We start from the raw sequence: 13,327 nt of genomic DNA on the forward strand, positions 1-13,327 counted from the left end.
ACAAGATGAGTGAAAATTGCTGCCCTCGCATATGATCGAGGTGCTGACCTACTCTCTTCCACCCAAAGCACGACTGGAAGGGGTGTCACAGCATCGTTACAGACACCTGTGCAATGTCAAAGGCACAGTGTTCATCCTGTTTGACAGCATGTACTGTATATTTATTGCCTCAAGCAGGACAGATGTTAGCAACACGGGAGATGCTCACTTTGTAGTCTTTCAAGAATATGTATATTACTTCTCCAGAAAGCCCAATCTGGGAATTCATGAAGTTTGCACATTGACACACACACACAAAAAAAAAAAAACAACAACAAAAAAAAAACAAACACTAGCAAAAGTAAACCCAGCGATTTTGCCAAAAGGGAAAATGAAGTGAATTTGTCTGGCAGCTGCTGCTCGCCGCCCTTTCACTGCCAAATAGCCCTTTCTGATAATGGTGTTCACATGGTTAAGAAGAAAAAATATGCATGTCTGTTGTTCAACAAGACATGAGAGTCTGTGTGTAGGAACAGCGGAGAAAGAAGAAAGGTGACCAGAAACCGGACCCCAGAAAATGGCAAATGCTCTTACACAAATCAGCTATTCTTCTTTGAGCTGCACTGTAAAAATATCATAATAGAATTTGTAATTTCCTAGCCAGAATTAAAGTTTCACATGTGATGCCCTCACTTTTTACTACTGTAACATAGACACTTTGTTCAAATGCTTAAAACAGCTAACTTTTGTTTCCTGTAGCTAACCCTATGCTTAAAAGCCTGAAAGAAAAAATGTGACAGGGAAATACTGCCAAGCACTTATATTTTAAAGCAGAATCTCACAATTACTTAGCTTCAAACTGACCAGAGCACTCAAGGCACTGCACAATTAAAGCCCACGCTTGTACATTTATTGAGACCACTTGCACTCAGAAACCCTGCGGCGGTTCTCCTGGAAGAAAGGAAAACTGCCCCAATCCAAACACTGCCAAGATACGACAAAGCCTCTCAAAGCCTGTGCAGATACTTTGACTGGAAACCTGTAATCTCACTCAACCCATTTCTCTCCCCCTTACAGTGCAGGGGACAGAGTTATGAATGCTGCAGCCAAGAGAAAGCAGGCAGCTACCTGCAGGTGAGCTCGCCTGCTCCTGGGACTTCTCTGGTAGCTCTTTCACGGGTCAGCACACACTTCAGCTGCAGAGGACAGCTCACCTGATGTTCTGCACTCTAGCAATGCACTGCAGACCCTCCGGCCCTGCTGTCGGGATGTTGGTCCTTCTCCATACAAAAACGGTAGCTACTCAAAGGTAGCTCTACATGTCCATTCCAGACCCCGTAGTTAAAGAATTTGTTGGTGAGGGCAGAAAAGAAATCAAAAATGAAGAAAAAAATCTAGATTTGACATGATAAAAGTTAAGAACCATGAGAAGTTAACTTTGCTGAGCATTCCCAGATATTACCAGCTATTTAATAAATGTGAATTTTCCATCAGATTTTAACTGATTTGGCTAAACTTTTTTTTTTTTTTTTTTTTTTTTTTTACACATCAGAAACTTTAAGAAACAAAGTCATACTTGTAATTTCATTTATTTTAAACCCTTCTGTCTCTTAAGGCAGACATCTTATAGCACCTACGGGTGGTCAGAAAGATTTCAAAAGCATGTGATTATACTCAGGCTTGCAGCATACTGCTTACAGATATACAATGAAATATGTAATTTTAAATGTCAGTTCCAGCCTGTGCAAGGCAGACATTATGTACAACCTTAGTGTGAGGACTGTCTTAGCAATATTTAAGTCTTAACTGGATTTGATGTTGAAGCACGCATTATTTTGTCAGGGCACAAAGCGTAACTGTTTTCAAGGAAAAACAATTAATATTCAGCTTCAACAGGCAAAAGAAAAAGCTTTACAAATAAAAGAAACAGAATAACTAGGTCAACCACAACTGAAGATCAAGCAAGTTGTTTGATACTGCCAGGAGAAAATAAAAATAAAAAATACAACAAGAAGAAACTAGAAACTGATTAAAATGACCCATTTGACTTGCATAAAAATACGACAAAGCAGAAGTTACTTAGGCAACATGGCACTGAACAAGCAAACAGCCCCAATATTAAGGCACTTATGAAAATGTTCACTTCTTTAATAAGTTGATCCAATTAGCCAACAAAAACCTTCCCTACAACAGTACTTAAAATGGATTGAAAACACTAGATGTTACAAATCAGAAATTAGCTACAGTGGACTTCTACTCTATAAGATTTTTTATGAAGATAATGAAGAGCTATCACAGGAGAATAGTGAGATCAGTGTCTGACTCTAGTTAAAATGCATCAGATTGCAGCCAGGCTTTTCAGAAGCCACACAGAGCGTAAACAGAAGACAGACATGCACAGGCTAAACGACTATGCCTGTTGTACCTTTCTGCACCTTACCCTTCCTCTTACAATAAGCTGGAAAATCATCTTTCACAAAAACAACAACAGAAATATCACAGTTTCCAAGCTAATCCACCCACTTAACATTCAAAAGGGGAAAAAAATACATCAGGACAAAACTGACAAGTATACCTTTCAAAAAAATAATCTCAGAAAGGTCAAGATGTATCCATGACATGCTGTAAGAAGACAACAGCTAAGAAGTTTGTGCAGGTATGCTTTTTTTTGTAAACTGATCAAAGAAGAGGCAGATGAAGTACTGGGGAAGACAGGAAAATAAAACCCTTGCCTGTTTTTCTCTGCAGCTCAAGTTCATTAAAGTCAGTACCACTATTTACTCTACGAAGAAATTGGAATACAAAGCTATACAAAAGCTGCAGATCTGCTTTCACTGTTTCTTCACATTTTTAATTTTGTTTCTTCTTACAGTCGAAGAACTTCATGTCTATCAGTGCCTGTCACAAGAGCCCCAGACCATATACAGCAGTACTTCAGAAAACAGCACTGTTTAACACAAAAATGAAAAGCAGAATATTTTCCTGTCAAGCTCTAAGCACATTTCCTACGCATCTTGCCACAGCTGCTGAAGCAAAATGCAGTGGTGAGAATCAACAGAAGTTAGACATATTTATAGTCAAGTTCTAGTTCACAACTTTAATTAAAACATTCTGTATGTATCTAGATCTTACTTTAAACTCCCTTATTTTGTATTTTGCTTTTGAGTAAAGATCCTCCCATATTCAGAGAGTACCTCAAACACAGTAAACACTCCCAGAAGACAAGCAATTCAGGAGAGCATGCCTCTTCCATTCCCACCTGAGAAGTGCACAGCAAAGCACAGATGTCTCCCAAGCTACCACTACAGTAACGAGAAGCAAGGCAACTGGTTCTAGGTGTCAGTGCAGTAAAAAAAAACAAGACTGTCTTGTACAGTCACGATTATTATCTATCTCTTCCAACAAGCTCTGAAGATATCCCTTTCACAAGTGTACCAGCTACAGGAAAACAAAACACTGCTGGCTCTTAAAGATGTTAAGCATTTTGAAGCATCAGCCTAAGGAGAAAACATACATCAAAAAAAATTTTTTTTAATTAAAAAAAGAATTTCCATGTCTCTCATAAGTTTTCTCCTTTAGAGTCCTTCAAAGGAAAAATAAAGGATTGAGAGATAGCAATACCTTCCATAAGCAAGCCTCTCCAAGTTGCAACTGTTGGACAGTAACAAGTTCCCCACTTTAAAGAAGTGAGAACTGAGGAGCATTTCCAGTCACACCCAGAAAACATACAGACATATGTTTAGAGGTAGATTTGGAGAGCGTCCCCAACACTAAATTGTATTAAAAAAATAACCTCCTACTTTCATAAAGAACATATTCTACCTCTTTTCTGCTTGACTAATTGTCAAATAGTACAAGAGACAACTACTCCTACCTGATTTAAATGCCACTGAAAGCTACTCATTTAATTTATTAATATCTAAATGCTTTATGACACCCTGAAGTTTATATCTTCTTAACTCGTGAGAAATTCTGATTTTTCTACATCTGTACACGGAAGAATTATCTGTTTTTAAACATTCATGTTAGAAAGCTGATGACTTGGAGCTTACATGTCATCTTCCTCACCTCATCTTCTCAAAGGCAGCAGATAACATCGCTGTAGCAGGGGACAAGAGCAGAAGGGCAACGTTCATAAGACACAGCCTTGCTGACAGAGAAAGTACAACTCTTATGTTACCTTATCTTTCTGCCTAAGAGGCAGAAGAACCAGGCAGAGGAGGTTTGTGAAAGGAAAACAGAGCTTATTGGCTAAAGTAAAGGGGCAGGGGGGGATCGATACTGAAAGTCCTGCAAAAGCACTGCAAATGTGCAGGGGAAAATATGGTTATTTCTCAATACTACTGGCAGACGAGGACAACGATTCATTTGCTAACACTGCATAATTCCTAAAGACAGAAGACCCAAAAAACGTATTAAAGTTTCCCGAGAATTTGTGATTAAATCCACAAATATTTCTTCTTTATCTGGAAAAGCTGAAGGATCGAGTTCATGAAATTAGTTTGAGGCAAATAAAAAACAGATTTTCTAAGGAAAAATGTGGCATACACAAATGCATTAAATGAGAAAAGCTCATCAGATCTTTGTGTTTTTCAGATGTTCTCAAGACCTTAAATTTTAGCTTTGCCTGACAATAGAGTGGGCCATCGGGTTTAAACTTGAAGTTAAACATTTCAGCTACTTTGCAACCCCTTACTAGGACTGACAGTGGTAAAGCTACAAGTTACACACAATTCCAGATACTTCTGCACCACATAAACACGAGTATACCTACATAAGTTGAGTTTTCCTAAAGCCTGCAACTAAGTGTCAACAGGGACTGAGTTCTTCCTTAAACTCCATGACACAAAGACACACGGACAGAGGTGTAAGAGTATCTTAGTGGGAAAAGAGCATGTGCAGAGGCTGTAGCCAATTACAGGGTTCATAAATTCACGTGTTTAAGATTTTATTCACAAATTGTGTATATTGCCAGGTGAAACATAAGAATACTGTGAAAATTCCCTGAAAGGGTTCTTAACTATAAGCTGGATAATTGAATCATATAAGATCACAAATGGAGCCAGATAATTAACTGCACTCCGCAGTACAATTGCCAGAGGTGAGCACATACTCCTGGAGTCACACCATCTGGTAGATGGTTTCTAAGTAAAATGTCAAACTACCCACAGTTTACAGGACATGGGTTACTCAGCCTCCCATTTCTACGCTGGTAAGAAAACAAAAGCCTTCTCAGCATCTTGACAATTCTGGACTGCATCTTCAGTTTTTCCTTCTAATTAAATGGATTTAATCAAGGATAATAGATAGATAGATCAGAAGCAGAGTCTAATGCAAGAATTGCTGTGCATGGCAAGTCTGGGATATCTGGCTCTAATGGCTGAACAAAGAAATTTCTAACAGCTTTCTGCAGCAATGTGACAGCCTGGAAGCAAATTACAAATTTCAAGCTCATTTTTCTGAGCTGTTCCACATGCTAAAGATTATACAGCCATTATTGCTACAGCTCCTACAAATATGAAGACTTTTCCTGGTATTCTAAAGCCTTGTCTTAGGGAAGTTTCTGCTTTCTTATCAGCAGAACTATTTATTAGATTTCAATTCTCAGAACAAAATTGGTTTCATACTCTACCTTGCCAAAAGCAGCAATCTCGCTTGTACACAGGAGTTCAGAAGACCATCCAAAGCCTCTAGTTACCTCCTCTGAATTGGAATGAAAATAACTTTTTCTCTTAACGTCATTCGTAAACATTTTTGCATTCGTTCAATGGCCTGTCCTGCTTCCCTTTCTGGCAATACCTAGAGACTTCCAAACCTGCTTGATGTGAACACACAACTCAATTCAGGTATGCACATGTAAGCTTCTCTGTTTTCTGAGGAAGAAAAGGGTGATGTCCCCATCAGAGAAGAAAATGGCTGAGAGGTAGCCAAAGAACATGAGAAACAATTTATAATTATCTAGTGTTTGCATCTCGTCACTGTTCCACCAACATCGCGTCTTTTAATCGCCCTCTTTTTTCCAGACACTACAGACACAAACTACTCCTCTGTTTTGAAAACAAATAAATAAATGAGTCAGTTAAATGCATGACCCCAAAAGCAGAGGACTGAGAAGGCAAATGAAGGGGTTATATCAACGTGTACATGCTCAATGCTGCCACATCCTTCCTCTGAGCAGAAACATACCAAGAGTATCCGCCAAAACCCACTGTTACACCACTCTGCAAACATGACTCCATTTCAGAATGAAAAAAGGGCTAAACTGAGGGGGAACTGGAAGCACCATCATACTTTCTTAGACATCCTTAGATAATATGGAGTGCAGGTCCTGCCTGCACGCTGTACAGGCTCCACAGAATCGACATCCTGAAATGATTGATTTATCTAGCTCAACTAGAAGAAAAGCTTTGTTTTCCATCTACTCTGCTTTGCTGTTAGAGATGGGGAAAACATTCACAGCAACAAACTTAGAAAGCTGAGTGGCACACTTTCTGAAGTAAACAGGGTTTAAAGCCATCTAAGACTGAGATTCATTCACAACCTTGAATGTGTACAAAGTCTGTTAAAACTAGGAGTGGAAAAAATAATAAATTGGGGCCTGTTATTTTAACAATAAAAGAAAATAAAAATTTTATATTTCCAGACTTCTGTATCCTCTGTAGAATGATGAATATGTATTATGATCTCAGTTTCAAATGCATGCTCTATTTTGACTGTAAACAAATGGCTGCAGAAGAAATAATTTAAAATATTTCCACTGTTATTTTCTCCTCTTAAAGCAGCTAGAGATTCAAGGGAAATTAATTAAAATTAAATAAAATTATATTATAACAGTAACAGTTTAATATCATCTACCTCCTTTTAAAAGTATTACATCAGTAGGTTAAATAAACCAGCACTTTTATAACTTTCAAGAATTTCTTTGTATTACATTGACAGGCAAAATCCTACAACAAAATTCTTCAAATACAAGTATAAAGAAGAAACAAAATAATCAGACTAATGAACTTTAAGTAGGAATCCTATACATAGGATTCCTTACTCACTCACTTATTCCATACTCACTTAAAAAAAATCACTCCCTCAAAAAAAGGCCATCATGAAGTCTTTAGCAGTTTAAAACAAAAATTGTATGTGAAATAATGGAGAGAGAGAAAAAAAATACCTTCCACAGGAAAAAAAAAAAAAAGAATTAGAGAACTTAATGAAATCTGTAGAATGACTTTAAAAAAAATATTGCATAACTATTGAGAGAATTCTGGGCAATAATAGTTAATTTATCCTGATGATTTTCAAGCATAAATGCTGACTGTAGATTATGTACAAAAAATACACAATACTAAATATCTTCTTTGTTAAAGTGTCTTACTGAATCTTGCTAGCAAAGAAGCACAGCAGAAATTCTAAGAACACAGTTTTACTTCTCACATTCCTCTGGTGAGATATTCAGCACAGATGATGTGACATTTCTGAAGCCCACAGACCTTTTCAACAACCTCCACTACAAAAGATTTTTTGTGTATGGCTCCTGTGGTTATGGAGAATTATCCCAGTTGTTTAGAAAGCTCTTTTCAAAATAGCCTAAGGAACTACTGTTATTAACAGTGGGAAAGAATGTGTGAGTGTATGCCTATATGGATAATTATTAAATAAACTACTGGAGGAAACAGAGATATTAAATATACGCAGCACTTACATTATAGGATCGGTCTTTGTTTGCAAATCAGCATTATAACTGGCACACATTATCAGGATTATTAATTTGTACTCCCTCTACTGGCTAACTATAGCCAAAAAATAACACTACTAGGTCTGTAAAAAGTCCCCAAACTGTTGTTGCAACTCATCAACACAACAAACTTGAAAACAAATTATACTGTTAAAGACAGTATCCACACACAGCTGACCTCAATACACATCGGTTTGCAAATGGTTATTTCTAAATGTTTCTTTAACTGTCAGAATGGAAGCAAAAGGAGCTTGCAGTTCAAAAAGATGTTTCTTATCATATTAGCTTGTTTAGCGTGTCTACTTCACAGAAATTTCATTTCCCTCAGATTGAGAAATGCAATTAAACATTTTAAATTCTGAATCATTGTAATAAGAGTTGTTAATTGGATTTTTAATTGAAACCGTTTTTTTTTTCTCCCCCATCCTCATACAAAAGCCCATCAGCCACCAAGTTGCAAAGCAGCTTAGAACCACAGAACTTGATCTGGGAAGCAGCATTTGGCAGACCGCCTGGCCCAAACCCTGTTCTGCAGCAGGGCTAGCTCCACACTTAGGTCAGATCCCTCAGAGCACTCTCTAGTTGACTCCTACACGTCTCTGATACTGGCTGCCCTGCAGCCTCTCCAGGTAACTCATTACAGCGGTTAACCACCTCACAGTGAAAAGCTTTTCACAACGTATGTAAAATACCTGTTAGATCCACAACAAACCTAATTTAAAGTCTGGATTATAAACAAACAGCGAAATTTAACAAACAAGAAGTACTCACCAAAAAATCATGTGATCTGATCGTAATCACTACTAATCACAAGCAGAATATTTCCCAGGCAATGCAAACTTAACTAATAGCTTAAATCACCTGACAAAAAAATACAGAGCACCCAGCTTTTGAATTTTGAAGGTATAATACCTATACTACTCTGCATTTCATATGAAGCTGACAAAATATTCTATGTATATATCTCAAATAGTGGATCCTCTAACTCATTCTAGTTCATGAAGCAGAAGTATCTTTCATATATCCACGTTTTTCTGACTACTTCTGCTAGACAAGTAATTTAAGTAGTAATTTTAAATGTCAGCTTCTGAGAAAAAAAATGATTAAATTGGTCCTTAATTGTAGTGACTTGTAGTAAACATTAATGTATTAGTACAAATTACTTTCAGTTAGTGTAAGTGGAAATAATGGCAAATTTCATTTACCTTGCTCAGTACATTTTTTAATAATAGACTCTAGTTATGTAGATGGACAAGACAAACTTCTATTGTTACATACTGATTAGAAATGTAAACACTTAGCGCTTCCCACAACTACTGACTTCAGAATTGATTCTGAATATTACCTCAAAAGAGCAGAGATAGCAATGTGTGACGAAGAGCACTACTGTCCCCTAGTGAGCAAACCACAAAAGCTCTCCTGTAACAGCGTTTTGCTGTTTGTCTTTCTCGAAAAAAAGTCAGTAGTTCCCTCCACAAATTATTTTGAAAAAAAGAAAAAAAGACAGACAAAAATAAAATAAAAATAAAAAAGGTTTAGTGACAAATGAAAACAATCACTATGAACACATGCACTAAACTCATGCCAGATTTCTGTGCAAAAGCCACATACGTAAGTCTGGGGAGAAAAGAAAAGAGAAGTACCACATTGTATTTAGGTTTTACAGGTAATTTAATACTTACTCTACAAGAACATCATGATGATGCAAAATATTGCACAAAAACTAATTATCTTTGATCTTTTTGGTCAGTTTACAGGGAAGTATTATCCAATCTCAAACCTAACTAATCTCTTTACTAAGATGTAATAACAATCATTCAGTTAAAAATTATATTAATAATACTACTAATAATATTGAGACGAACCTGAATTTTTAAATTTTAGTGTCTGAAATGTGAGCACATCGGTATGTTTTTCTTGTTTCTAGGCTTGCTTTCTAGGCAAATTAATTCTTATATGGATATTCAACTATATCCACAAAAATCAAGAGGAAACGATCAAAAAAATACTTCCTGAATTCTGTTTGCAAAAAAAATAGGCAAACTTTCTCTGTCACGTGAAAACATCCTGTTTTTCTCATGTTTTCTTATAATTATTTTGTCAATGATTTGAATCTGTATGCAGTGCTGCTCAATGCAGTTTAGCATAAAATATTATCTGGTTTCTATATTTACCTTTCAATAAGATAGATTGCAGTGAACTGCTTAAAAAATATAACTACTGCAGGTGTTCGTGAGGAGCACAAACATAAGCCATGTATTCTTTTATTCTACCACATATTAGAACATCAACTTGTATTAGTAAGATGCAAATTAAATGCAACACAAAAGCAGAACTGAGTTCTGATTTTTCCCCTCAAACCTTATATTGACTCCTTCATTGTCTGACAGATATCACAGCAGCAAAGACTCCAGTTTATATTAGCAAGATAAGGTGAACAAACATTTATGTGCTTAACTTAAAACATGCTAACTAACCTAAGACACAGCTTTATGAATCAAAATGACCTTTATTTGTATGTTTTGGCACAGAAGCACCATCACTCAATAAAAACCTTGAATTTAAGGCTTTACCTTAAAATCTCCAAATATTGGCTTTCTGTGTCCTTGCATGCTGTATTCATACAGATGCATCATTAGCACAGAAACGCTGCAAGTGACGAGTAATACCTTATATAACTACAAATGTGATAGAAGGCAGAAAGGAACTTGGCATTATAAGTCTAAGTACTAATCACAAGTTATATGCTAAAAAGAAAATATATATATAAAGACATTTTATAGACCCCAAATAGCCGTATTTCCTGGTATTTCTCCATTACATCATAGCCCAGAGTTGATTAACACAGCTGTCAGCTCCACAGTCTACTTGAAGTATATACCAATACATCAGTACTTCACAATTCCAATTGATTAGTCATTTAATAACGTAGATTTACAAAATATAAATATGAAAAACACTGGTGAGAGACTAATGATAATCAAGAGTTCCAACTGATGCATCAAATCTTCAAATATAAGGCCATTATCACAATTTATTCCAACTCTGCCAAGCACATTTTTCTTACCTTTGAATCTTCATTGCTAACACCCAGCTCCAGCACAGCTCGAGGAGATTTCAGCTTTGCTTGCATGGATTCAGCCATTTGAAGATTAAGCTGCCATCCAATTGTTTCGAGCTATAAAACACAAATTTAGATTACAATCAGATGGTGTAGATATGTTGGGGAGGTCAACTTCCAGTATCTACGAATGGCCTGTCAGCAAACACAATGCCGTGCTCCACAAGTGTTAACCATTCTTATACAATGCATATACTGCAAATTCTTCTGGACTCCAAGATAAATTTGGCAAGAGTTAGAAGCAAATCCATCAGTTTAAACTGCCTGTGACCATCAAAAATAAAAGTAACTTATACTTGAAACTAATCTGTAAGAGAAAATTAAATATCCAAACTAGGTTGGATTCCCCCTTCTTGCAAAAGTTGATTAAAGTACAGGATTCTATTTTTATTTTATTTATTTTAGGAAATAAATAAATAACCAGTAAATGTTAATCCACCTAAAAATTGTGATTTCTAGTGTAATCCAAACACTATCAAGTTATACCTTACAGAAAAACAAAGCACGTAAGAACAGAATTACAAGCCTTTCAAGAAATAACCTACCTAGCCTTCTTGAATAAAGATAAGTAGAAATATATAATCTCACCATCTGGCAAGTTAATCTCCACACAAGTGTTTTTCAGTCTACTCTCCCCACTCTGCTAGTAAATATTGTGGCTCACTGAGTAAAAATGTAAGCTTGCCATGTCTCAGTTAATCTCTTTCCAGTCCAACACTTCAGCTAAAGTCAACAGCATAAAGCCACCCCAGAGGCACTACGGTGGGAACACAACAGAGAAGCCAATGCATGTCCTGTTCTCCTGCAGTGACAGCAATCCCTAGGTGAAAGATGGGACAGGGAGTGTATGGTGGGAGCATCTTTCATGGGAACGGCCCAAAGACAGAACATCCTAAACTTACTGTAACTGTACCATTTATATTGTGCATTGCCTATTCAGCCTTCATTCTGTGGTTACAAAATAATAATAATAATTTAATCAAGGAAAACCACGCTTATAACACATACAGGCATAGTTAAAACACTGTAAATCTGGTCTAGGTCATTTTGTGGTAGGTGGAGCTTCAGTAACTATACCCAAAGCTTATGAACTAATTAATGATGCTTTAAAAGATAAACTTTATAAATCCTAAAAACAGATTAGTTTTCTAACCCAATTTTCTGTTTTGATTGCTTCTGAACTTCTATTGGTTGATCGAAATACTAAGGCACTCATCCCACTCAAAAGTACAGCTCAATCCAAAAGCATGGTTATATCTGAGGAAGTGCTTATGTCAGTCATTAAAAGCACTGACAAATACACAAGGACCCTGAGCTAGCCAGTATCTGTAATTTTCCTAAATACACCAGGAAATTATGCTAATGGCACAGATGGAAAACCTTTTTCTCACCACACCTTTTTCTCACCACAAACTTCAATGAAGTAAATAAAGAAATAAACTCTGGTCCTCTCAGGAACAACAAGACCTCAGCATCTTGCCTTACTCTAAGTTTTAGTATCAAGTGGAAGGAAAAATTCAGTTCAGGAACCCTATCAATATTGATAACGGTTAATAGAGAAGGACACAAATGAACTATGGGAGCAGTCCAAACCAGGCAACAGAAAAAAATACTAGCTATTTTGATAAAACCACCTGCATCCATCAAACCACTACACTACGGCCAAGCATGGAGAGAGTGAGCGAGCTCTGGAATGTGATAGCTCGTCACCGAAGTTCAAGCCTAGCACTCCGCTATTTAGAAAGGACTTTCTATCACTTACTTAAACACTTTATTATAGTAATACAGAAACCAAGGCTTAGAGAGGCAAGCAGCTTATCCAGGATTATAAAACATTGCCACTAGAGGCAAGGACAATATCTGAGGAAGACTGATTTTTAGGACTTTTTTAAAGCTGTTAAACAGTGTACTGTATGTAGCATGAAAAACACGCCATCAGTAGTAAGGAAATTCAGATTTATGTCTTCTATTTCACTTTTAATACACATCTATCAAGGAATATTGTAGAAGGCTCAGAAGAAACACAAGATACGTGGCAGCATTGTGGTAGGAGTTCATAGCTGTACAGCAGCAATAGCTCTTTTTTCATTATTGCTTTACCTTAAAATTACTTTTTGTGTGTGTTCCATGTGTCTTTTCTGTTCTAAATATAGTTGTATGAGAATGACTTTTGATTAATGGATAGCATGCCGCCTAAGGCTTCAAAATAGTCTGCCTATTTATGTTCTTGAAAGAAAAACAGAACATGTATTTGGCTGTGGTCATGTTTACACAGACATTCAACATTCTGAAATATCAATTAACCTTTTGAGAGTGGTGACATGTTGCTGCATGGTATTTGTGTCAAGGCACAGCCTTTGAAAGACATGAAGTGGTAAATATTTTAGGGCCAAGTTCTTCAAAAGATTAAAGGACTGTAAATTATTTTCAGTTCTAACATGATACTTGCTACAGAAAATAAAACATTGGAAGAGACTATATAGTGCCAGAACCTTTGA

General features: G+C 36.5%; 1 protein-coding gene across 1 annotated transcript in view; it reads right to left on the reverse strand.

Moving 5' to 3' along the window:
* COMMD10 (COMM domain containing 10) overlaps positions 1–13,327 on the reverse strand; it is a 105,122-nt gene that overhangs the window by 75,801 nt on the left and 15,994 nt on the right. Inside the window, exon 5 of the mRNA XM_084304785.1 lies at positions 10,776–10,886. Within this exon, the coding sequence (XP_084160911.1) occupies positions 10,776–10,886 (111 nt within the window). The remainder of the gene's footprint in view (positions 1–10,775; positions 10,887–13,327) is intronic.

This window comes from Netta rufina (genome assembly GCF_964035555.1).
Source record: "Netta rufina genome assembly, chromosome: Z".
NCBI classification, from domain to species: domain Eukaryota; kingdom Metazoa; phylum Chordata; class Aves; order Anseriformes; family Anatidae; genus Netta; species Netta rufina.